This window comes from Canis aureus, chromosome 13 (assembly GCF_053574225.1).
Source record: "Canis aureus isolate CA01 chromosome 13, VMU_Caureus_v.1.0, whole genome shotgun sequence".
Taxonomy (NCBI): domain Eukaryota; kingdom Metazoa; phylum Chordata; class Mammalia; order Carnivora; family Canidae; genus Canis; species Canis aureus.
In genome coordinates, this window is record NC_135623.1 from 20,524,265 (window position 1) to 20,549,460 (window position 25,196).

Below are 25,196 nucleotides of genomic sequence, written 5' to 3' on the forward strand. Positions count from 1 at the left end.
CTGATCACCCCACTCCCCCACTGCAAATGCCTCCCACGGCCCTGGGCTGGAGGCCAAACTTCTCCTTCCATTCTCAGCCCCTGACTTGTAATGAGGTCACCCGATTCTTAATCCCTCCAGGGTCCAGGGGCTCACCCAGTAGCTCAATCCTGCAGCTGTGTGTGTGCCCTGCCTCTCCCAGGACACCAACGCTGGGCCCTCCTGGCCAACGCTGGGCCTATGAAGCACAGCTCCAGTCTTTCTCCCAAGGGACCTCCTTGACCTCCCCAGGCTGAGCTAGGGACCCCTTTTCTATACTCCCATAGCTCTCTATTTTTTGAACCCCAAATCACCCTGTGTTGTAACTCTTGAGAGCCGTGTTTTCCTCACTCATTTCTAGGTACCTGGCACCCAACACAGGGACAGGCATACAGCAGATGCTCAGTGTCAAGTAGACGAGCGACTCAAACTGCAGGATTATTACCTGAACACCAGGAATGTGTGTACCGTGGGGCTGAAATATGGAGGAGGCACACAGTGGCTCAGGTCTGGGAGGAAGCAGTGGGAGATTTGGGGCAGATACTTGGTCTGCCAGCCTCTCCTAGGGAGGTGGGAGGGCTGGGTGAAGGGGGTGACCCTCCTCTGCCCTAATCCAGTTCAGCCCCACAGGGAAGAGAGGAATGCGTCTCCTGGGGTCAGCAGGGACCAGCGAAGTGGGGAGATCAGCGCCCTCCCAGGGTCCCTGTGGCTTGAGGCACCTGCCCCCTGGAAGTACAGGGAGCAGCTCCCTGCACACTATTAGGGCCTGCTGGGGTCCCAGAGGGGAAATCTCCAGAGGGGACCCTCACCACCCCCAGGCCCCAGCCCTGAGATTGCACTACCCCTCCAGGCTCAGGGGCCCTGTGCAGATACTCTGGAACCCCAGGGAAGGGCAGTGGAAGCTGAGCAGGGAAGATGGCTCGTCATCTTTTTCTTGAAATGCAGCAGAAATGCGCAAACACACACACACACACACACAAGCAGACACTTAGGAATTCATGGCGTGGGTTCTCAGACATACATACAGACTTAGAGGCTATGATCACACACACACACCCTGCTCGCCCTGAACCGGAAGGACCTTCATAAGTCTCTAATCCATCCTGCCACCCATAGCAGAGATCCCTTCTTCATTCTCTGCTTGCTCATCTCTGAGGACAAAGAGCTCACTCCCTCCAGAGGCCACCCAGCCCACTGGAGAACAACTCTGGCTTTAGGTCCAAATGTGCCTTCCTGTCATCCCTCTCTGGTCCTGGCTTACTTGCCATTTCCATGGAATCCCGTGCCTCTCTCCATCCTACAGACCCCTCACAGCCCAGGCTACCCTGAATACCCCCAGGGGCCCTGCACCTGCCACAGAAGCAGCCCACAGAAGATGGGGCCCCCTCCCACCCGGTCCTCCTGTTCCCTACGACCACTCCAGGGCGGCACAACAGCCACAGATTGGCAAGAGCTGCAAGGCCAGCCCGGGAGGGGCCCATCACGAGGCATGCCTGCCTGGCTCCCCGACTCACCCCTGGCCACAGCACTGGGAAAGCAGTAAAGAGACCTTGAGACGCCGCCCACTCAGCCCATAGCAGGCATCTCTGGGAATGAACCTGGACCAAGGGCTGTGCTGCTGGATTCTTTTATTAGCCAAGAAGGACAAAGAACAGGTCACAACATCACAGGAAGTCAGACGGACAGACGGATCACAGGACAGTCTCATGCTGCACTACGCAGGAGGCAGGGCAGGGAGGGGGGAATCTGAGTCTTGATTTTTTTCAACTAACAATAAATAAATACGGTACACAGTGTTTTTGCCACGGCCTGGCACGACCTCTAAGCACAAATGGTCACGAAACAGCTGGTTTGGAAAGCAGTCTGTACAGCCCGCCAGCTGCGGAGTCGGGGTGGGGGCCCGGGCCCCTGGACCATGCTCTGGGGGGGGGGGGAGGTGAAGCAGTAGGGAGATGGAGACACCTCGGATAAGAGGGAGAGGTGGGGCCTGAGGCTTTCCTGGAAGGGACAGCCAGAGACGGAGCCTCGGGGTGAGCCTGTAGTCCTGGAGGGGCCCACCCCAAGCCTGTGCCCTGGGACGCCCTCCTGTGGCTCTCTAGCCACCTGCAGTAACTCGAGCTGGTTCTCTGAGCTAGGCTGACATCTGCCCAGGGGCCAGGAGTCGCACGCACTTTCCCTGTCTTCTCTGGGCTGGTGGGACTGGCTCAGTTGAACGAGGAAGTATTGACAAAGATCTGAGGGAAGCCAGCTGAGCCTGAGGTGAGCCTGGCTCCAGGGCAGACTTGCCCCTTAGGAGGTCAGGGGAGGCTTCCTGGAGGAGGTGGTGATGTCCAGAGCTGTTGGATCCCAAGGCCCACTGACAGTCAGTCACCTGCATCCAGGGACTGCGAAAGGTGTCAGTCCCCATGCCTCATCTAGATGAGACTGTTTTCATTTGAGAAATGGACCTTCCCGGACCTGATCCCAGAAGGCAAACCAAAAATCCCTTCTGTCTCCCAGAGTCTCCACCACTCCTTGGTCCCCCCACCCAAGTCTCTTCTGATGCTCCTGTGGCTGTTGGATTCAACTTCCAGATCCCAGACCCCAGATCCCGGGTCAACGGATCCCCCCAGTACCTGCCTGCTTGCCTCATCAGGGTGAGGTGCTTCACCTGGATTCAGGGCTCTCAGCCCTGCCTCCCGTGGAACCAGGGCCCACGGCCCCACTGTCCGCCTCAGCTCACTCTGTTGCCTTGTTCAACGAGCCTTCCTGGGCCAGGCTACCACCCTCCTCACTTTTTTCCCACCAAAAGCCTTCTCCATTGCCCCAGCTCAGATAGATCACCCCCACACCCCCGCCAAGGATGATGGGCACTGACTCCTCCGCAAACCAATCCTACCTGGCACCTATAGACGACCTCCTACCCCTTACCACAGGGAAAAGAGACACACCTGAGGAATCTTCACCCCAGTTTCCAGATGCAGTTTCTCTAGCAGGGGTAGAGAGTTCAGGGCTGAGCCACAAAGGGTTGGGGACCATGACTCGGAATCTGTGCCCTCCGCTCGCCCTGAGCCCCCGACACTACATGAAGGCACAGCAGTGGGGCGACCTCAGAGGCTGGCACCATAACTCAAGACCTTCTCAACTAGAAGGGACCCATTCTATTTATTCTATTTGCTGGGAAACTGGGGCCCGAGACTGGCCATGCCCGTGCAGAGGCCTCTACACGCACCACTCATCACGCCATAGCAAGGCAACAGTGATTTCCCAACTCATCCACTATACCCTATACCTTTGAGAGCCTTCTTGCAGTTGTCAGGTTAGCTAGAAACTTCTGCCCTGCAAGGCCCAGTGAGCACAGACATGCAGAATGTTACAGCTCCACGGGACACTACAGGCCATCTAACCCAGACAGAGAAACAGGCCCAGAGGGGCTCCCGGCGGCCTCAAGGCCACACTGCTTGGGAGGGAGTTTGCTGAGCTGGGTCCCCGGCCATGAACAGGAACACCCCTTCCCATGGCAGGCCCAGCTGGCCCGAAGTCCCCGCTGCGGCCGCCGGCCCTGGGACCCCACGTCAGGAGAGGCCAAGCCTACGCACTGTGGTGTGGTTCGCACTTACTGTGATCAGGAGTTCGAGTTCAGCCTTCCTTCCTGACTCAGGCTCACCCTGCGATGGACTCTTCCCCCTGAGCCTGGGGACCAGGGAGTGGGGGAGGAGGCCTGTCCCCATTCCTCTGCAGAGGCCTCTCTCTCTCGGGGCGCCCCGTCCCTGGCGGCCTCCCACGGCCAGAGGAGCCTCACCAGCTGGAGCCCCGAGGTCAGTCCCGGCTGACGCTGGCAGCAGGCCTGTGTCCTGGGGCTCTTATGGGCAGCGGTGCGGCCTTCTGCTGCCAGCCTCAGCCTGACCCCTGCCTCCACTCCCCTCCTCCTCCACCTTGGGATGGGGCCTCAAAGCTGAGGAGAGAGAGAAGAGAGCGCGACGCATGAGCCCTTCTAGATGCTGGGCCTGAGGGAGGGCGGCTGAGGGGGCGAGGGCCAGCTCCGGGCGGGCGGCGGGGCCTCCAGGCCTCCAGCCAGGGCCTCGCCGCCTCCACTGGGGGCAGAAAGGGACCCACAGCCGAGAGAGGGGCCGGTGCAGGGAGGAGACGGCAGCGGGGAGGAGCAGGAGGGGAGGGACGGGGAGAAGCCGAATTACTACGACTAAAAAGTCACAATCCCAAACAAAACGAAGCCTGTGGACTGACACCACCACACAGCCAGCACCAAGAGAGAAAGTGGGAGCGGGCAGGAGGGGGGCATGGGGGGGGGCAACAGGACAGAGGCAGCGCAGGGGAGAGGAAGACAGAGAGGAGAGCCCCGTGGGCGCCATAGGGGAGGCAAGGGCTACAGGGGGCCTGGGGCAGGCGGGGGCCTGAAAATATAGCTTTATATATTTATATTTATATGTCACATTCCACACAGCAACTCACTAGGGGGCAGAGGGGAGGCAGGGCGGCGGGCAGGGAGGAGGCCGTGCAGGGGCAGGATGTGGCCACGGAGGGCCTCGCTCCCCGCGGAAGGCCGCAGGCGCCCTGGCCTGCCCACCCCCGACTCGGGCCTCCCCGGGATCCGAGCAGGGCCATGCAGAGGGTGTGCAAGCGCGGGCCTCACCTGGGGCGGGGGCTTGGGGAGGGGACAGCGAGCAGGACCCCAAGGCCCCCGGGCTCCCTGGGCTCGTGGAGGTAACTCCTTGGGGCGCCCGGGACCCCCACGGCCGGGCGGCGGCCAGCGGTCAGTTGGGCAGCGTATCGAGTCCCAGCGAGGCGGCGTGCTGCTTGGCCCGGAGCCGCAGGTTCTCGATGCTCGTGGTTTTACTGTTCAGGGCGGCCGAGGCGGGCGCCAGGCCTGCGGGGGGCGCGGGCAGCAGTGGGGACCCCCACACGCCCTGGTGGGCCGCGGCGGCCGCCGACAGCGACTGGTAGTAGGACTGGCAGTGCAGCGAGCCGAGCGGGGCCACGTTGACGCCCAGGTAGGGCACGGCCGCGGCGGGGCCCGGGCCGCCCACCTCGAAGGACGAGTAGTGCACCAGGTTGTTGGTGGCCGCCATGTGCTGGCGGAACTGCTCCTGCAGGCGGAAGAGGCTCAGCGGGGACGACGAGTAGGAGTGCGAAGGGCCCAGGAGGCCGCCGGCCGCGGGGGCCGCGGGGGCCAGGGCCAGGCCGCCCGGGGAATCTGCAAGCAGAGAACCGGGCCGGGCCTCAGGCCGGCAGGAGGGGCGCCCTCGCCCCCCCAGCATCCCTGGGCGCCGGGCTTTGTGGGGAGCCCCCGAGGGCCCCGAGCCTGACTTCTTGGGGAGACTCCTTCCCAAGGGCGCCCACTGCCCCTCGCCAGCTCCCTGCCGGGCCTCAGGATGTGTGTCTGAGGCCGCAGCTCTGTCCCCTTGAAACCGGCCTCTGGGTCTCTGTGACGATCCCGGGATCGGTGTGGCACTCACTGGACACGCGCTGGGGTGTCTGTACTGGTCGTTAAAGTGCCATCGCATTTCCATAGTGGTTGATAAATAGCTTTTGCCCCGAGCTCCCCCAACCCTCCCCAGACCCCCCAAGACCTTCTCAGGATTCAGCAAGTAAAGAGTGAATAGCCAGTGGCCCACTCCTTCCTAACGGGTCGGGGTGGGGGGGTCAGGGCCGAGCGCCACACGTTAGAAGCTGACACCACTCCCCACCCCGGTCCACCCCCCCACCCCCACCCCAGCACAGGCACCTGCCAAGCCTCACCTGCCTTGGGGCTGCTCCTCTTGCAGCCCAGCCCCTTGCTCTCAGCCCCAGGGCTCTTCTCCGTTTTGGGATCCTCCGCCCCTACCCGAGGATCCTCCTCCCGCTCTGGCTGGTCCTCGGGGGCTGACTCACTGGCGGACTGCTCAGACAGGCTCAGGTGAAGATCAGCAGGGGGGTCACCACTCGGCAGGCTTGGGGGCTGTTCAGTCTCCAGCTGGGTGTCTGGGGTTGGGGCCTCTGGCTTGCTTTCCCCATGGGAGCCCTCGGCCTCCTTCTGCTTCTGGAGCTGCTCTTTCTGCAGGCTGCGCTGCTTCTTCCGGAACTTGGCCCTGCGGTTCTTGAACCACACCTGAGGATGGGAGAGGAGTTGCGGGTTGTGGTTCTGGTGCTGCGAGAGGGGCCATGCGTGCTAACGGGGCTCCCCCGACCCCCGGGAAGCACACACTCTCAACCCCTTCCACACACCCTCAATCCCTTCGGAAGCTGCCCTCCTGTAGCTGCAGGCGCTGGTGGAGAGGGCAGTGACGCCTGGCTCCTGGGTGGCGGGAAGCCAGGCAGATGGCCTGGTGCTTGGCCGCAAGGTCTCCTTGGAGGAACGGGGCCCTACCTGCACCCGGGCCTCCGGCAGGTTGGTACACATGGCCAGCCTCTCACGCATCACCACGTCCGGGTAGTGAGTCTTCTGGAAGGTCTTTTCCAGGGCCTCGAGCTGCTGAGCAGTGAACGCTGTGCGGCTGCGGCGCTGTTTGCGATGCTGCGAGCCATAGCGGGCCTCCAAGATGATGTCTTGAAATGTACAGCCGTTGGAGGGCAAGGAGAGGGGGCCCATTTAATTATGGGAAATGGGGGCAGCCCAGGTGGCTTAGCGGTTTAGTGCCGCCTTTAGCCCAGGGTATGATCCTGGAGACCAGGGATCAAGTCCCACATCAGGCTCCCTGCATGGAGCCTGCTTATCTCTCTGCCTATGTCTCTGCCTCTCTCTCTCTCTCTCTCTCTCTGTGTCTCTCATGAATAAATAAATAAAATCTTTAAAAAAAATAATTATGGGAAATGGGTTCTGGATCTTACTCTGCTCTGACCCACTGTGGACACCCAGGCTCTTGCAAGGCTGGATCCTGGCCCCTTCCCCTTGGAAACCACCCATCTTCTCTCCACATGGTTGGGGTTTCGAGATCTCTCCATGCCCACATTCACTACGAGGACCACAGAGGCCTAACAGATCTCCATGAACAGCTGTCAGGAATGTGATTGACAGGGGTCTTCCTCATTTGGTTTGGCGGTGGGTAGGTGGACATTGCTCTAAGATCCTTAAAGTCCTCGGATGCAATGAGTATAAGATTCTCAGACTACACAACGCTAGTAATCTGTACCTTGGTGTCATGAAGGTTCTGATACCCCATGACCCTCAGATTCTGGATACTAACAGAATACTGGCCTCTGACTATGCGAGGCCAGGCTGGCAGCTGGGACGTATCTGCAAGGTCTAGTTAGGAGAGGGCTGACTGGTAGGCCTAATTCACTGGCACTTGATTCTTGGGTATGACTCTGGGTATGACTCTCCTGATCCCAGATGGCCTATGAGTCTCTGCTGGCAGGACCTGAGGCCCCTGCTCGCATGTCTCCTCAACAGAAAATCTGGCTCTGGCAGGGTCCTCAGAGCACAGGAAAGTTTTTGCATCTAGTCTTGATCCTTTGGGCTGCTTCCGCAAAGAAGGACAAAAAGACTAAGTTCTAAGCACCACAGGCTTGGAGGGAAGACCGAGCTCGTGGACCACAGTTTCTACAGGGCTAACATGGAAACAACTCAGGGGTGCCTGGGTGGCTCAGTCGATTGAGCATCTGCCTTTGGCTCAGGCTGTGATCCCAGGATCCTGGGATCGAGCCCTATGTCCCTAATGAGTGGGGAGTCTGCTTCTCCCTCTGCCTCTGCCCCTTACCCCCACTCATGCTCTCTCGCACACTCGTTCTCTCTCTTTCTTGCTCTCAAATAAATAAACTTTTTTTAAAAAGAAAGGAAACAACTCAGGATAGAGGTCAGCCCTTCTGCTTCACTAGACCCCAGTGGATGGACAGTAACCTGTCTCCCCAGGCTCCCATCATCCATAAATGGATCCTGGATGGTCTATATTGAAGAGAATCTGAGGGCTACCAGAGTCCTTCCCCTGTACTCCAGGGACTGGGGAGTCATCCACAACATTCTAAATGAGGAAGGAAACAACTGGGTGTCCAGAAAGGCTCAGACTTTGGCTTGCTCTTTCCTCAGTTGAAAGGGAGCCCTGAACTTCTCACAAATTGTTACTAACCCCAGGCTGGACTGAGTGCATGCTGGTTACCTGGGGACTGGGGATCCCTCAGGTGGCCGAACCCTGGTGAGAGAGCAACAGCTCGACATCCCGCTACTGGCCCCAGGGACCATAAGGGTGGGTGATCATAGGGGAGGCCGGGCTGTCTGTACCATCGGCAAAACTTTCTGCCAGAAGGTGAGGCCTCCAAGCAAAGGCCCATGTGGAGCTCATGTCCCCCTTCTTGAGAAGTAGAGAATGGGAGTAGGGCGCAAACATCCCAGTTCCTCTACCCCACCAGCAGAGGTGAGCCTCCATCCCTGATTCCTCTGTGTCCGGCACAGTGAGAAGCTGGTGTCACCACAGGGAATTCACACACAGGGAATTCACTCCGAGGCAGGGAAGCAGCATAGCCAAGGCCACAGCCACATTCCCACATTGGAGACGAATGCCCCACACTGATCTGGAGAAGGTAACCAGGGGCTCAGTTTTATCCACTGGGCCCTGCCCTGAGGCCTGGCAGGGTCTCCAGGAGTAGGAATGGCTGTTCCATCCTCCCTTCCAGGCCAGCACCTCTTCCCAGGCAGGGTCCTCATATCCTGTCCCTCTACTGTGCCTTTGCTCATGTGGTCCCCTCACCAGTCATTCCTTTTTCAGGCCTGGCTCCTGCCCCACAGCCTGCAGGAAGTCCTCTTAGACTGTACCAGCTGCCCCACCACCAAATCCTGCCCACCCCCCTGCCATGCTCTCCTATGCGTCTCTGAACACCTGCTCTCTCTAGGGGTGCTCTCAAGCCCCCGGAGTACTGCCTGGCACGGTGCTGGGCCCAAGGCGGCTCACCAGCCACTCAAGGTTTGACCTGGGACAGGAGAGAGTGGGTGGCACCACCTCTCAGGAATCATGCCCCTCGCCTATGCTGTCAAATCTTTCTCAGGCCCGGAAGAGGCTGCAGGGCAGGGCAATGGTCAGTTGAAGGCAGAGGGGGACACAAGACAGCCACTCCTTCGTGGGCACTTACCTTGGGACCTGAGCAATAATGACTTCTGAGCACTTTCTAGTCTCTGCCCAGTACTTTGCATACGTTACCTCAAATAACTTCCTGGCCAGCCTCTGGCCCCCACTTTGTAAGGGGAGACGCAGGCTCAGAGATGAGAGGTAAACAGGCCCAGACTGCAAAGCTTATATTTTAGCCATCACCCAGGCCCACCCCCACCTAGACTGAACCTCTCTGAGCCTCAGTCTCCTTGTCCATAAAAGGGAGATAACAACCCCTCTTTATCAGACCTGAGTAATTTGACTCACAAAGTCTCACACAGCCCCTGATGCAGAATCAGCATTCAAAACATGGGTGCTGTAATTATTTGTGGGACCCCTGTGCCCAGCCCTAATCCTTGGGGCTGCTCCCTTCCCATGCCCCCATCTGTGAGATGGGCTAAGGAGTCCCCTCGCAGGGTTGTCGAGGGAATCTGAAGGCCCCCCCAGCGCCCGGCACCGTGCCAGCCAATAAGGGGCGCTCTGGATGCTCACGCAGAGGTTTTGCATGGACACCTCTGTGTATCGCGGAGTGACCTGGGACGTCCAGGGCCCCCACAGGAAACACGGCCAGCACTCCGCCCCCCATCCCTCGGGGACCGCCACCCCCACGGTTGTGTCCCCAGGGCCCCATCCCCAGGGCTCTTACCAGCCAGGCGCTCAGCCAGCGTGAGCGCGTGCACCGACGGCCGGTAGTCCGGGGCATGCTGGGCCTGCTGGGCCGCCTGCTGGTGCAGGTTGTACATGGCACTGAGAGAGTTCATGGCGTGCAGCGAGTAGCCGTTCACCCCGTAGTGCTGCATCGTGGCGTGCGCCTGCGGACGGCAGGGAGAGGGAGCATGAAGCAGGCACCCTGCTCTAGCCCCCCCAGACCCTGGACGCCCCCTCGCCCCCAAGAGCTCCTTCCTCTCTGGGCTCTGGGGTCAGACGGCCTGGGCTGGAATCTCAATTCGGCCACTTAAGAGCTGTGTGACATTGGGCAAGTCACTTATCTTCTCTGACCCTCAGTTTCTCCATCTGCTAATGGGGCTAATCATAGTACCTATTGCAGGAGATCGTGCAGGGATTTAGAGAAGGCTTAACCACAGGGCCTGGCACATGGCGTGTGCTAGAAAATGTTAGTCATTGTGATTTACCAGCCCCATTGCTGCTCTCTGAAGACGTGTTTTCACTTAGGCACCCAGGTGCTTTCTTATTTGTACCTTCATTGATTCACTCACACACTTACTATTCTATTCATTCAACAAACACCTAGTGGAGCCCACATGGGGCCAAGTCCAGAGCTGGACTGAGGACACAGAGGCATTTACTCCGACGAGATAGTAGGGTCTTAGAGCCTCCCGTGCCGCACAGACATAAGACTACTGACTGCTACATATTCACTACCGTTACCTTCCTCTATTTACCATTTCCTCCGAGAGCAAACCAACCCCATTTGCAGATGGCTCTGCTATGGCTTAGAGAAAGAGCAGGGCCATACGGAGGCCACACAGCCAAATCAGGGCCCCTCCTGCACACGCGGCTTCCGCCTCATTCTTTGGCAGCCAAATCTTCATCCTTCCTACTGAGACGGCCCAGCTCAGCATGAGGTCCTATGAGCCCCAGGTCTCCTCTGGACCTTCACAGTCCTCATCTGAGAGTCCACTGCATGTCAGCCTGAAATGTCACTTTTGGAATGTGGTCCCATGTCTGCAGTCTCCCAAAGAAACAGGTGCTTCCCGTTTCCTGGGTGTAGGAGGGAAAGGGGGGCAGTGGGGGCAAGGGCAGGTCCATTTGGTAAGAGGAAGAACTTGCCAAAGCATCTCAGCTCCCCACCCTCACTGAAGTAGACACTCAGGCTGCACACCACTAAACATCCACAGCGTACACGCCCGCGCACACACACCTTTCACACACAAATACCCGTACGTGGACATCCTCAGCAAGGCACTCACAGAGGTGGTCACCCTCAAACACAAACTCAGCAACATTTACCCATTCAGTGTCATTCTTCCCATGGTTCTGCACACACTCTCACGGATATCTATCCATGCAGCAGACATACCCACACACAAACCTTCCACTCTCACACATTTATATATTACACATATTCATCCAGTAAATATGTATGAAGCACCCAAACAAAGTCCTTGCGTCCATGGCACTTACATTCCAAAGGAGGACAACAGAACAGCAAATACATACATGTAATAATGTCAGGCAGGAACAAGTGCTCTGAAGAAAAATAAGACAGAGGAGGAGAATAACGAGAGGGAAAGGGAAGATTGTTTTAGAACATGAGGTCAGGAAAGGGCTCTCTGCTATTTGAAGGAAGCCATGTGAAGTTCTGGGGGAAAGGCTTTCCAGACAAAAGGAACAGCAAGGACAAAGGCCCTGAGGCGTGAAGAAGCTTGGTGTGTCTGTGGACCAGCAAGAAAGCTAGGGTAGCTGGAACACAGAGGGGGAGGGAGCGAGCGAAGGGGATGGGACTGGAGGGAGAGGAGAGACCAGATACCACTACGCCCACCCTGCCCACCCCTCCAAGATAGCTTCTGGAGCTTCCACAGGGCCACTGTAAGGAGTGGGCTGGTGACGGGAGACTCCTGGAGGGTCTTGAATAAAGAGTAATGTGATACCATTTGTCATGAAAAGCTGGCTGCAGAGAACAGACTGCAGAGGGTCAAGGGGAAACGCAGAAGGACGCCTAGGTGGCTCAGCGTTTGAGCACCTGCTTTCAGCTCAGGTCATGATCTCGAAGTCCCTGGATCGAGTCCTGCATCGGACTCCCTGCAGGGATCCTGCTTCTCCCTCTGCCTATGTCTCTGCCTCTCTCTCTGTGTCTCTCATGAATAAATAAAATTTTTTGAGAAGAAGAAGAAGAAGGAGGAGGAGGAGGAAAGAAGAAGAAGAAAAAGAAAGAAAGAAAGAAAGAAAGAAAGAAAGAAAGAAAGAAAGAAAGAAGGAAGGAAGGAAGGAAGGAAGGAAGGAAGGAAGGAAGGAAGGAGAAAGAAGAAGAAGAAAAGCAGAAGAGACCAGGTCTCTGGCCAGGTCTCCTAGAAGACTAGGCCAGCAACTGAGGTGCCTTCCGCCAGGCGGTAGGGGTGGACCTGGCGAGAAGTGGTCAGATTCACAACATCTTTTGAAGAATCAACAGGACTACTGATAGGTTAGCTATAAACTGTAAGGTAAAGAGGTCAAAAAGGATTACGCCAGGTCTTGGCTGGCTCAGTCGCTAAAACATGCAACTCTTCATCTCGGGGTTGTGAGTTCAAGCCCCACACTGGGTGTAGAGGCTACTTAAAGGGGATATTTTGTGTGGCTGAGTTAAGAAAATCCCTGAACAACTGAATGAAGATGCATCTTTTCTTGAGCCAGGAGCATTGAGGGAGAAGGGGGTCTGGGAAGGAAGCAATAGACATCAAGGTTTTTTGGGGGGACATGCTAATTGTAAAATATGGATCTGACTTCCAAGTAGGGGTGTTGAATTGGCAGGTGGATATACAAGTCAGGAGCTGAGGGCTGGATTTATAGATTTCTGAGTCAACACTCACATGTAACACCTACCAACAATGTTTACTTTTTTTTTAAATATTTTTTTTAATTTTTATTTATTTATGATAGTCACATACAGAGAGAGAGAGAGAGAGAGGCAGAGACACAGGCAGAGGGAGAAGCAGGCTCCATGCACTGGGAGCCCGACGTGGGATTCGATCCCTGGTCTCCAGGATCACGCCCTGGGCCAAAGGCAGGCGCCAAACCGCTGCGCCACCCAGGGATCCCCCAACAATGTTTACTTACAGAGGCCCACTCTATGCACTGATAAACATGACCCCAAGGGCAGAGATCTAAGTGAAGAGAAGGACAGACAGGGCAACACCGTGTTTAAACACTGTATAATAGAATATACCATAGACAAAGCTAAGGAGCAAACAACAAACCTGGAAAAATCTTTACCATATCTATGACCTAGCAAGATTGATTTTAAAAATAATAAATAGCACAAATAAAAGTACGAGAATGTCCATAATATATAAAGAGCTCTTTTCAAGAAACAAAAAGATGGTCACCTTAATAAAAGACTGCAACGTAACTGAAGAGACAACTTATTAGGAAAAACACAAATAGCCACCTGACCTATGACAAAAAAAAGCTCAGCCTTCCTTGTAACCAAAGAAATAAAAACAGAAACAATAAGATACAATTTTATTTCACCCATCAGATTCACAAATATGAAAAAAAAATTAGCCAGGGTTATCTAGAGGAGCGGGAAATGGTCCTTCTCCTACTTCACTGACAAAAGAGCTTTTTTAGTTCCTGCATCAAAGGCCTTTAGAAAGAGCATCATTTAACTCAACAATTCCATTTCCAGAAACATATCCTTCAAATATGCAGAAGTGTGTACAGGAATGTTCATCACGGCTCTGCTTACGTGGCAAACGATTGGAAACCTCACTGTCCATCGAGATGGTTAGTTGAGTAAACGAGAGGCCAGTCATGCCGCCAGTGGAAAGCCGTGCCACAGTTTGAAACAATGATGTGTATCTGTGTGTGCTGATGCTCACAATATATTGTTGAGTGGAAGAAATAGGTAACAGTATGCATGATATGATCCCATTTTTGTAATGTATGTATAAATATGCATAGAAAAGAAGGCTGGAAGGTTATACCCTGAAATGTTAACAGAGGTTATCTCTGGGAGGTAGCAGGTGGGATTACTGGTGATTTTCACATTTATATCTTTTCCTTTCTTTCTTTTTTTGAGGGTGGGGAGCCTCATCCATGAGTTCCAGTGGATGTGGGGATGGAGCCAGGCCCTGAAAGGTGTCACAAGCTTCAGGTGGGGAAGAGGGAACAGTGTAGAAGTAATTTTATCCATCCCCTTCCCCCACCCCTGTGAGGCTTTGTTGCCTTAATACTCGTAGCTGTTGATGTGGTGACATCTTAATTGACTTAATTATTGCTGCTCTCACAGTTTTTGATGCAGGACAAGTCTTTATTAACTAAAGCCAAGAGAGGTACCTCTTTCTCTCTCTCTCTCTCTCTCTCTCTCTCTCTCTCTCTGTCTCAGCGCCACAACTGCCCGGGCTCACTGGTCCTCTGAAGGTGTCCAAGACCTTCCCAGTCTGGCCTCTGCCCACCCCTCCAGCCGGATGCCCTCCCTTCCCCCAGCACCCAGGAATCTCAGGTTACCTGCCACTCCCCCTTGTCGCAGCCTTGCCTTTGCAGCCGCTGGGCCCTCCACCTGAAACACCCTTCCCTCCACCCCCTTCACCTGCCAAATTCCTCCTTCTCCAACAAGGTGAGTTCAACTGACGCCTCCTCCAAAACAGGACCCTTCCCAACAAGTCCGTAAAAGGGCATCTCTCCCCTCTCCGGGCTCCAGACAGCCAGCACAGGTCACAGACATGATCACGCCAACAACAAGAAAACAAGTGCGACAGCTCCTGATTCCTGAACACGCCCTTCGAGCCCTAGCTCACCACACAAAAGCACCTTCCAGGGATTTTCTTAACTGAGCACCTGACTCGGAGTAGTGTGATGACACTTCCACCTCCCTGGCTAGACTGAGCCCCTTGAGGGCAGAAGGTGTATCTCAGGCCTTTCTGGACTCCCCACCGGGGCCCAGATCACAAGGTCTGGCACAGAGGCAGGGCTCTGGAGACGAGGATCGGATGAATAAATGAATGATAACAACTATGTATGAAGTGCCTCAGACACATCAGCCATCTCCATCAGTCCTCCCAACACCATAGGGGGTAGGGACTGTTTTTATCAGATGAGGAAGTGGAAGGTGAGAAAGACTGATTAATTTGTTAAAGGGCAGGCAGCTAGGAAGTGGTGGAACAGGTTTCCACGGTGAGATTCTTCCCACCAGCTAGTAGTTCTAACCCCAGGCTCTTACTCCAGTACGTTCTGTTCCCTGTTGTCCAGCATCTCTGATTCGATCTAAGGCAACAGCAGAGAAAAAGCACATTTCCCCGCTGTGCATGCTTGTGCATGCATGTATGTGTGTGTGTGCACGCGTGCATGCATGCACGCACACATGTGTTGTGAGATGAGGCTGTGTGTGAGCCCAAATCTTCCGAGCTGATCTCCTCTCTCCCCAGTCTCACACTCCTCTTCCGCACTCCAGGTAGACATCAGGGCCCCAGGTCTCCTCTGAGGCCACGGCGGGGTCCTTGTCTGTGGGTGACACTGATCATCGTGGTACCACATGGTCCCATATCTGCGGTTCCTCTCAGCTTTCACATTCGCCCATGTCTGTGCGCAGCCTGACTGTGATTGGCCACATAACTGTGTGTGTGTGTGTCTGTGTTTATGTGGGTGTCGGCAGTTATTTATGCTTATGTTGTTGTGCGTATGCATGTCTGTGGGCCCATGTGCATGCCTGAATGGATGTGTGTAAGTGTGCGTGTGTATGACCAGGGAAACATACAGTAAACGTACCTTCCAGACAAGGTCTGAGGGAGAATGAGACAGAGAAATACAAAGAGAACAAAACAGGGAAAACCAAGAAGATGGAGTTGATGCAGAGACAGAAAGATCAACACAGAGAAAATGAGATTTGCCTCATTCATTTTTTTTTGTTTCTGCAACAGCCAGCACCGAGCCTGGTACAGAGCCAGTGTTTAGTGAATAGCAAATGTTGAATGGATGAGAAGGAACCGCCGGCTAAGAGAGATGAGGGACCAGTGCAGGAAGCAGGGCCACCATGGCCCCGTATGTATGGTCCTCAGAGCCCCAGTCCCATCACCTCCTGTGTCCCCAGGACCAGAAGCCAGGGTCTGGGGAGAACCCTGCCCAGTGGACCCTTTCCTAGCAATCAGCGCAGCCCAGACCTGCCGCCGGGGTCCTCAGCGAGGCCCAGCAGCTGGAACCCCATCCACATCCACTTCTGATATCAGGGCCCGAGAGCCAGGCCCAGAGCCGCCCAGGCCAGAGTCCGCGGGGCCGGCAGCAGCCTCCAGACAGGGCGCTGCGCTCCTGGCCCCCAGGCCGGCCCCGCGCGGGCTCAGCCCACTGCACACTCCAAACAGAATCAATTATATATTTAAAAGGTGCCGCCCCGCAATTCCTGGCGAGCCAGGAGAGCCATCCATCACGGCGCGGCCGCGTTTCACAAGCTGTCGAATTGTGCTTACATTGGTTAAAAGAATCTTTATATTTCATTAAGCAAGCAGATCGGCGGATCTCCCGCCACAGGCGCCATATAGATGGCTTTAATTTTCCAAATCTGCAAATGCATCCGTTATGTCCCCGCGTCGCTGCTGGCTGCGGCCTAATGCCCAGCCAATCGAAGAATCAAGCAGAATTTTATTAGGGGGCATTTTTTATAAATTAACAGCAGGACTGCTAGGAAACTGCACGCGAGGCGTCTTTGATCACCGGGAGAGTGGACCCTTCCTTCCCCGGTCACTCCCCGCTCAGCACCCCCACAGGCCCAGGCCCTCTCTCCTCACCTCCTCTCCTGTTCTGAACTTTTAATCCCTCCTCGCTGTGGTGTCTTCTGGATCCCGCAGGTGGGGAGCGAAGCAGAACAACTTTTGTTTAAAGGGATGGAAACAAAGCAGGAGGGGAGGAACCAGGATCCTCTGAGGACCTGCCTCCTCTGTTCCCAGCCTGGCCAGACACATTATCTCAGGAACAATGACAGCCACCTTATAGCGCACACTGACCAGGAGCCAAGCCCTCTTCTCACTCACAAGCTTCAGCACAACCCCCCCAGGTAGGAATTATGATCTCCATTATGTGAATGAGAAAACCGAGGCTTGGGGAGGTAAAACCACCTGTCCCAGGTCCCACAGCATGAGGAGTGTGTAGCCCAGGGCTGGCCAGCCACCTGAGGGAGGCCGAGGAGGAGAGGGTCCCTCACGTGGGTACATGTGTGTGCACACACGTGTCTGTGTGTGTGTTGGAGGAAGGCAGCTGAACAAGACGACCCAGGAGACTTCTGGCTCTGAGCAGGTGTGTCCACGATTTTGAGAGAAGCTCTGTGCCTGGCACACGCCAGAGACTCAACTGCGGGAACCTCACTAATCTCTTACCTCAGCTCTAGGAGGGAGGCACTGTTGTTATCTCTGCTTTACAGAGGAGGAGCTGAGGCTCAAGGAAGGTGAGTTACCCTGGACTGATTGGGAACAGGAAAAGTTGAGCCCCCATCCCAGTAAGAACCCCTATTCCCACATCGGTCCTTAGCCCTGAGTTGCCAAGAAAGAGCAATGGGAGCGTGTGATGTTCTGAGCAAGGACCCCGCGGGCACCAGGTCTGAGCGCGGACTTCAGATGAACTTGTCCCCAGCTGTTCCCTCTCTGGTGCTGTTTTATAGCCTCACTCTCAGGTCACTGCTGAACCCTCCAACTCTAAAAATCTCCCGTCAGGAACAGGCACTCAGTGGTGCAGAGAGCCCAGGAACTAGCCACTACCACCCCTTGCCAAGGGCCAGATTTCCCCATCCATGGCTCCCCTCCCAAGGGGGTGATCCAGGGCACCCAACAACTCAGTGATTCAACGTGGCCAGCAAGGCCACAGGAATTGGCCAAGGACACATTCTAGAGACACATATAAGGGCCAATGGCTGGAAACGTGGCATCATTTCCTCTCGGTGTCTGAGAGCTTGGGAATCTGGGGCACCTCCCTCAGATCCTCATCCTCTAGACTGCCAACCCCTGCCCCTCCGCTCCTATCGGTGCACATTTAAACCTGTTTCCATTTCCCCCTTTTAAAACGAAAGGACTCATCTCTTAGGCCAGTTATCTCTGTTCCCTTTAAAGACTAATTTCTTGAAAAGCATTTCCAAAGTCATCATTTCCACTTCTCCCTAGCCCACTGCACCCCACCACCCTCCCGCCGACCACTGAGATAGAGCTCTCCAAAGTCATCGTGTTGTGCCTCCTCCTCTGGGAACACTGTTCCTTCACCAGCATTCCCTGAAGAACTCCTGATCCCTCACACTAGGCTTAGGCATCCCCTTTTCCGAGAAGCCTCTCCCGATACCCCAGGCTGGGACAAGTGACTCCTTTGTACTATCATAGCATTGCCTCACCAGGTTAGTTGCCTACCTGCCTGCCCTTCACTCAAGACATAATAATCACTATTTTTTACCAGCCATCCTGATAGGGACCTGACAGGTAGCATCTCATTTAATCCTGAAAACAATCTCCTAATTCCCATTTGACTGATAAGGGACCTGGGATTCAGAGAGGTAAAGTCATATGCCCAAAGCCACACAGCTAAGCAGTTTAGCCAGGATGAAATCCAGGAAGTCTAACTCCACAGTGTGAACTCAGTGCTCACCATGAACTCGCCAGCTCCGGGGCTCCTGTAGGCAGGATCTGGCTCTAGAGCTAGTACTCAGTACCTAGCACAGGGGACATTAGACCCTCATTCCTCAAGGAAAGAGAGCCACTGTTTGTCAGGCAGTGGACTCTGCGGTAATGTAATGAGTTCTAGCCCCATGGGCTCAGATTCTAGAGGAATGGTCAGATGCCCTGGATGAGAAGAGACGGCTTTAGAAGTGATAAGAGCAGCAGAGCCCAGAACTAAGTGAGCCAAATCCCAGAGTCTCCTCCTAACCTGTCTGACCTGCCCTACCCTCGCAGGAAAGATCGTATGACCCCACCAGAAGCCACACCATAGCTGGCTATAGCTGTGACCCTGACCTTGCCACCACACGATGCCCTGGCCACTGCTCTCACTCTGGTCATGCCCCATCTCCCAGTGGCATTTGATACAGGTTCCATGACCCTACATTGCTACCATTAATCTCATGCTGCTTGATCCATGTGGAGACGGAATGGACTATTGCTGAGGTCCAGGAACACCAGCAGCCCCCTTCAGCTGAGGGCCCTCAAAGTGGTTCTGGATTTGGAGCCGAAGACCTCAGATGGGCCTCAGGGTGTGTAGCTTTGCAAGGGTCAGATCAGATGGGGTGCTGGCCTGGCACCTAGAACTTATCAGTACCTCAAAGGAGATTCTGACCTCCCCACTTGGTTCAGGGATGCCCTCCCTTGGCCAGAAGGGAGAGCTCCAGGGTCAGAGGTGGGCCTCAGGACAGGCCCCACCCCCAAGGCCCTCAGGAGGAGCCCAGGAGCTTAGTTCCCTACACAAACTGTTATCCATTAACATCCAATTATCCCTTGGTCCGAGCCATTAATTATAAATCAGAAGCTAATTGGGGTAATTAGCCCCCCGCAGGCTAATGGGCCGAGACTAAGGGAGGCCTCTCTGCCCACCCTCCTCTGATTTTCTGAGGTGTTTAGTGTTGGGGGGGGGGGTGCAAAGAAATCCGGCGGCTGGAGTTAATTTTTTTAAGGCAGTGAAATGAGGCAGAGGGAGGGAGAAAAAAGATGAGAGAGGCGAATTTTTGTTCTTTTTTTCTCAAATCCTGAATCTCCTTCAGTGGGTCTGCTCTTGGGGACAGTCTAGGGCGGGGGGAGGCCTGACCCCGGGTCCTGGGAGTAGAACGCCAAAGAATTGCTTCGTTCCCCACTTCCTTTCCAGCATAGATGCAGCTAGAACACCAGAGAAAACCGAGGAGACGTGGTCGGAGCCAGGGGGGCGCAGAGGTCTCAGCCCCGCGGAGGAGGGGTCTGGCCGCCTGGTGCGCCCCGGCCAGGGCTCCGCGGGCCGAGCGGGCCTCCCCGGGCTCGCCCACACCCAGGCCGGCGCGGCGCGGGGAACCGGCTGCAGGGTCCCCGCGGGGCCGCCGCTCGGGGCGCGGCCTCGGAGGAACCCGGGGAGGAGCGTGCCGGGCGGCTCGGGGAGCGTGGTGCCCCCCCCTCCCCCCGGCGCGCGGCCAGGACGCGAACGGCCCGGGGCTGGGGGCCGCGGTGCCCATGACCTGGGCGCACCGGGCAGCGCCGCGGCGGGAGGCTGGCCCCAGCCGCAAGCCGGGAGCCGCGTCTGCGGGAGGCGCTCCGATCCCTACAACTCCCGCTTTGCGCTGCCGGAAACGGCCCAAGTTCGAAGAGCAGTCGGAGCCGAGCTGGGACTCCCGGCGGGTGGCGGTGGCCGTGGCGGTGGCCGTGGCGGTGGCGGTGGCGGTGCGAGCCGGCGCGGCGGGGCTGCGTCAGGGAGCTTGTCCGAAGCCCCGAAGCCCCGACGTGCGACTAAACGGAGGGAGGCTGCTGGGTGGCGGGAGGGCCGGACTGGGCCACGGGGAGCCCGGCTCAGTGCCCTCCGGCCGGAGGAAGAGCAACGACTCCCCAAGGTCAGAGATGAGGGGTGCTCGGAGCAGGACGGCGCCCGGCCCACACCCCGCTAGCAGCCCCCCCCAGCACCCCTCCCTACTCGCCGCCCGCTTGGTAATGGGCTTTGGCGGGCGGCGGCGGCGTCGCCCGGGGCCTTGATTAGATATTTATTGCTGTCATTTACATGGGCACCGCAGGGCGGCCGAGCGGGACTGCGGGGAAGGGGAAGGGGCGGGAGAGGAGGGGAGGAACGGGGACGGGGGAGGGGGCCGGCTCCACATGGACCGCAGAGGCCGGGAGAGCGCGAGGGAATTGGGAGCGCGCAGGCCCGGCGCCAGGTTTAGACACGCAGGCCCCTGGGCTGCGGGGCAAAGAGGGAGAGGTGGGGTTGTTGCACCTCTGAGCTTTGTCCTCGGGGGGTGTCTGCGTGTGAGGAGCAGTGAGTGTCCCTGTGAGTATTTAACCTGTGTAGTAACTGTCAGAGGGGTTCTGTGAGTGCGTGTCCCGTCGATCTGCCTATGTGCCCCTATGTGTGTGTGTTCCTCTACCTGTGTAACTTCTCACCTTCGTGTGTCTTAGCAAGCTACCCCTAGCCCAGGTGAACCTATGCGTGCGACTCTGGGTGGCAGTCAGTGTATGTGTGGCCCTGTGTGTCTGTCCATCAGAATGGCCCTAAAATGTGTGTGTGTGTGTGTGTGTGTGTGTGTGTGCAGGATTAGCTCAAAGATGGGGTGGGAAGTTGTGTTCTTTGGTCAGGTTCACCCTTTTACCCCACAACCTACAGGTGGGGGTCAGGGTGCTCCAGCCCCCCAGAGCCCAGGCTTCAGGGAAGCTGGCACAGAAGGCAGTAACCAATCCCTCATTCCAAGCCTACAGGGCCAGAATACCACGATTGGGGTCCTTTGGAAACTGTTTCCTGCTCAAGATCTAGCGTGGGAAGTGTGAGTGGGTGTGCAGGGGCCAGGTCTCCAGAACAAGTTGTTTGTATCTGAGCAGAGAAATGGCTCCAGTTGCATGACCACATTGGATAATGCCACATGTGAAAGTGACACTGACGGTGTGAAGGGGCCCCAGAGACACTCACCCGGTGCCCTTGAAGCTGACCGGCAAGCCCGCCAACAGGCGGAACCCATCCAGAGGCCCAGGGTGCTCGCCTTTGCGGGTGCCTTCGCCTGGGGCGGGTTTCCACTCCTCTGCACCTTTGCCCTTCCGTTTGGATTTCCACACGGGATTTGTTCCACTGCAGCCAGCTTCCCACGTCCCAGCAGAAGTCCTCGCGGGAGAGGTCTGCCAGGGGGATGGTTGTTTACCCCCATTCTGAGTAGGGATTCCTGCTTCTGATCCAAAGATTGTGCATACCCCAGCCACAGAGGAAAGAAATTTGAACCAATTATCTGGATAATTTGCTCTCACTAGGTAGCAAATTCGATTTTTTTCTGACCGCCTACACACACATTACCACAGCTGGCTCGCAGAGAGGGGAGGTAGGGACTAAGGACTAAATTCCCCGATCCTTGGGTTAGACTGCTTTCCCTTTGGGGAAGTACTAGGGACGCTGGGGAGTGAAAGGCGAATCCCAGCAAAATTGAAAACAAGTCCCTCCACCCCCCCTAAAGCTAATAGACACAAGACCTCCCAGGAAGATGCTGGACCGGGCCAACCCGCCTGCAGCGCACGGGAGCCCGAGCTCCAGTGCAAGACACAGCGGCCACCGCCCGCCTCGGCTGCGAACTGGGAACTTGCACAATTTCCACGGCTGCCGCGCCAACAGCCTCCGAGAACGAACTGCCTTCCCCCAACCCCCTTGGCAAGGCCCATGGAGTCTGTAAAGCCTTCGCTCTTCCCGAGGTCCTTAAACCCGGGGAGCTTCAGAAAACGAGCACCAGCCAGGCCGACTGAGCCTCTGCAGATTTTTCTAAAACGAAAAAGGTAGCCCGGGTCCGAGCGCAACCCGCCCTGAGGCTGCGCGGGAGACTCCGCGGGTTCGCTGCTTGGGGGGGGGCTCTGAACACCCAAAGACGGCGAACAGGCCGCGGATCCCAGCCCCCCCCCCCCCATCCAGCCCTCCTCATCGAACAAGTTATCAGCCTCATGAGCCCCCATCCCGCCGCCGCCGGAATCCAGAAAAGTTTAAGCCCCAGTTTCGGGGCGAATTTGCAGGAGCCGTTACGCCGAGGCGCCCCCCGCGCCCCACCCGGGCCGCCGCGGCCCCAGCGCAGAGCCCAGGAACTTGTGACGGGCGAGAAAGTTGAGCCAGCGGCGTCCGAGACACCGCCGTTCCGCTCCTGAACCGGGTCGAGCAGCCGGGGAGAGCGTGCAGCGTCCCGGCCCCGTGGCCGCTCCTCCCGCTGCGCCGCGAGGGCCGCTCGGGGACTGGCCCCAGCCTGCGGTTCCCGGGCTGCGCTCCCCCGACCCACGCCGGCCGAGGCCGCACAAGGCAAAACGAATTCCGGGGCCCGGGCCCGCCGCGCCCCGACCGTCCACCTGGGGTACCCTAGCCCGAGGCCGCACTCACGCGGACAGAGGCAAGCTGCGCGCGGAACCGCCCCGGACCGGAGCATTCGTGCAGAATCGCCATCCCGAGAGAAAAGGCGCGCTCGGCGGCGGCGAGTTGGAGCCGGACCTGAGCCGGATCCCGGGCAACGTCCCGGGCACCGAGGGGTTCGCCAGGCGGCGTGGACGCGGAAGCGGGGGGGGGCGTGGGCAGCCCCCGCGTTCCCCAGCCCGGGCCCCGGGCGCATCTGCTCCGCATTACCGCGGCCACCTCCTCCCCACCCCCTCCACACTGAGAAGGATTTGTCTCCGCTTAATATCCAAACCTTTTTTGTATTTATTTTTTTTCAGGGGCGAAGTAATATCTTCCAAATGAGGCACAACCGTGACGGATCCGAAGCGTTCTCTGCGGGCGCCTGCGTCTCCGCCGCGGCGCTCCTGCCCACGCTGTCTGCTCTCCGCCCCGGGACTCCGCGCGCTGCGCGCCGTCTGCCTCCTTGGGTCGCTCGCGGCCTCTGCCTCCGTCTCCAGCCCTGGGTGTCGCGCCCGCGCTCTCGCCCCGCGTCCCTCCGGCCTTCCCCGCGGCCTCCGGTGTCCCTGCGCAGCCCGTCTTGGCTCCGGGTCCCCGACCGCAAGCAAACTTTCCAGGCCTCCCGCGGGCCCGGCAGGAGCGCAGAGCCGAGGCGGTCCCCGGGGTTCTCGGCCACGGCCCCCCGCCCCGGCGCCCCCCCGGCTCGGCCCGTCGGCCCCGCCCGCTCGCACCTGGTCTCCCCGGCCGCGCCGCCGCCGCCGCTGCCATCTACGCGCGCCGCGGCCGGGGCCGGAGTTTTAAACGGCGTTTCCCGGGCGCCCGGCGCGGGCCCGTGCGCTCCCTAATGGCCCCGGCCGCTGCCAATCACGCGCCGTTCCCGCCCCCGCCCCGCCCCGCCCCGCCGGGGCCGCGGAGCCGCCGAGGGCCTAGGCCGCCCGGGTCCGACGGCCGGCGGGTCTGGGGCCCCGCCAGCGCCCGTCACCTCCTCCGAATCTTCAGTCGTTCGGGATCCCTGCCTCTCTCGGTTCTGCCGAAGCCGCAGGCCAATCCCTGGGACCCGGGGGGGGGGGTCTGAGACACCTTTCCCTCCCAAGGCCTCACCCGCAACTGGGGGCTTGGCACCAGGATCAGCTGCGGTGGCTTCGCGGCGCTCCGGCTGACCCCCACCCCCACCGCCCCTCCAAGATTGGTCCTGAGCTGCGCGCGCACACGGACACACTCGGCTCCGGCAGCCCTGCCACCCCCACGCCACCGCAGCACCACACAACCTGAAGTCAGAACTCCCGGCTAGCACACTCAGCCCATACACAGGATGGCGCTCCAACCGCCGGCCTCCAGCCTGGCAGCTGCAGGCCTCCTGGAGAGGCTGCCATAGGAGACTCAGCTTCCCACGCAGTGCATGCACCTGTCTCAGGGGGGACAGACACACGGTTCCAGACCCACATGGGGAAAATCCTAGGCCCCGGGTGCTCACCCCCACATTCCTGCCAGTGCCCTACTCCCCCCAGGCAGGACCAGTTCACAGGAAGATTCTGGAGCTGGCTCTGGGGCCAGGTGGTGAAGGAGGCCAGCCACCTGTCTGAGGTGTGTGTCAGAGGGGCAGGATGACGCCCACACTACTGGTAGTGCTTGAGTGACAAGTGATTGTGTTGAGGCTCTGTGTGTGCTTGTGTGGTAACTGGAGAGGCACTTGGCCAAGTGTGTGTAGGTGTGGGGTGCATGTGGTGTGTGTCCCTGTGTGGCTAGGATTCTGTGCAGTCTGACTTTGGCCACAGTGGTAGCAACTGTGAGTCAAATCTGGAGTGTGTCCCTGTAACAAATGTTTTTGTGACTACAAGTCTATGCATTACTGTGGCCCTAAGTCCCTTTTGTGTGTGTAACCAATCTCTGTGTGAGTGCAAGCATGATTGTGAATCCAGGTGGCTGTGTGTAAGACGGACACAGGGTGAGCACGTGATCTTAAACTTGGGGCCGGAGCAACTGGACCCTGGCTCTGGCATTCCCTCTGGTAAGTGAAGCTCCCAGGAGCTGGGCTGTTTACTTGGGGGCAAAGGCATGAGAGGTGGAGGATGGTGGCTGGGTGATGCTGCCCGGAGATTTGACTGTCCGGGCCTGGGTCGAGGAGGTCAGGAATTTTGGCCTGGGCAGGGCAGAGGGGCCATGGACAGATTTGAGGATTGATCCCCAGGCAGAGTTACAGGCTGAGCGCCTCGAGGGGGGTGAGCAGGGAGTGGTGGGCCTCAGAAGGGAGGGGAGAGGAGGGGGCGGTAAGAGGATTAGGCCGCTTAGACCCTTCTCTCCCACCAGGATCCCCCACCCCCACACCAAAGCTCCAGAAAAGATTTCTTCTGCCAAAGCAAAACCGTTTAGGCTCCATTTAAAGGGACAAGAAAGGTGGAGGCGGGGGCTTTAAATAACCTTTTAATTTCCCTTCAG

At 57.6% G+C, this 25,196-nt stretch overlaps 1 protein-coding gene across 2 annotated transcripts; it reads right to left on the reverse strand.

Moving 5' to 3' along the window:
• Positions 1-1,639: 1,639 nt before the first annotated feature.
• On the reverse strand, positions 1,640-23,449 carry DMBX1 (diencephalon/mesencephalon homeobox 1). Of its 2 annotated transcripts, none has more exons than XM_077845104.1 (5): positions 23,056-23,449; positions 9,718-9,883; positions 6,362-6,540; positions 5,887-6,103; positions 1,640-5,209 (listed from the first exon to the last, which is right to left on the reverse strand). In XM_077845104.1, the coding sequence occupies exons 2-5, from the start codon at positions 9,869-9,871 to the stop codon at positions 4,770-4,772; spliced, it is 990 nt and encodes a 329-aa protein (XP_077701230.1). In that variant the 5' UTR covers positions 9,872-9,883; positions 23,056-23,449; the 3' UTR covers positions 1,640-4,769. The 2 variants fall into 2 exon arrangements, with proteins under 2 accessions (XP_077701230.1, XP_077701229.1); XM_077845103.1 differs by having other exon boundaries at positions 5,755-6,103.
• Between the last annotated feature and the right edge of the window lie 1,747 nt (positions 23,450-25,196).

What these genes read in the sequence shown, in the direction of transcription:
- DMBX1 (XM_077845103.1), bottom strand. Translation starts at nt 9,871, where the DNA reads ATGCAGCACTACGGGGTGAACGGCTACTCGCTGCACGCCATGAACTCT. An exon ending in GCTGGCTGAGCGCCTGGCTG is followed by an intron (nt 6,541 to 9,717) that starts GTAAGAGCCCTG and finishes GTACATTTCAAG; the next exon opens with ACATCATCTTGGAGGCCCGC. An exon ending in GAGGAGCAGCCCCAAGGCAG is followed by an intron (nt 5,210 to 5,754) that starts GTGAGGCTTGGC and finishes CTCTGCTTGCAG; the next exon opens with ATTCCCCGGGCGGCCTGGCC.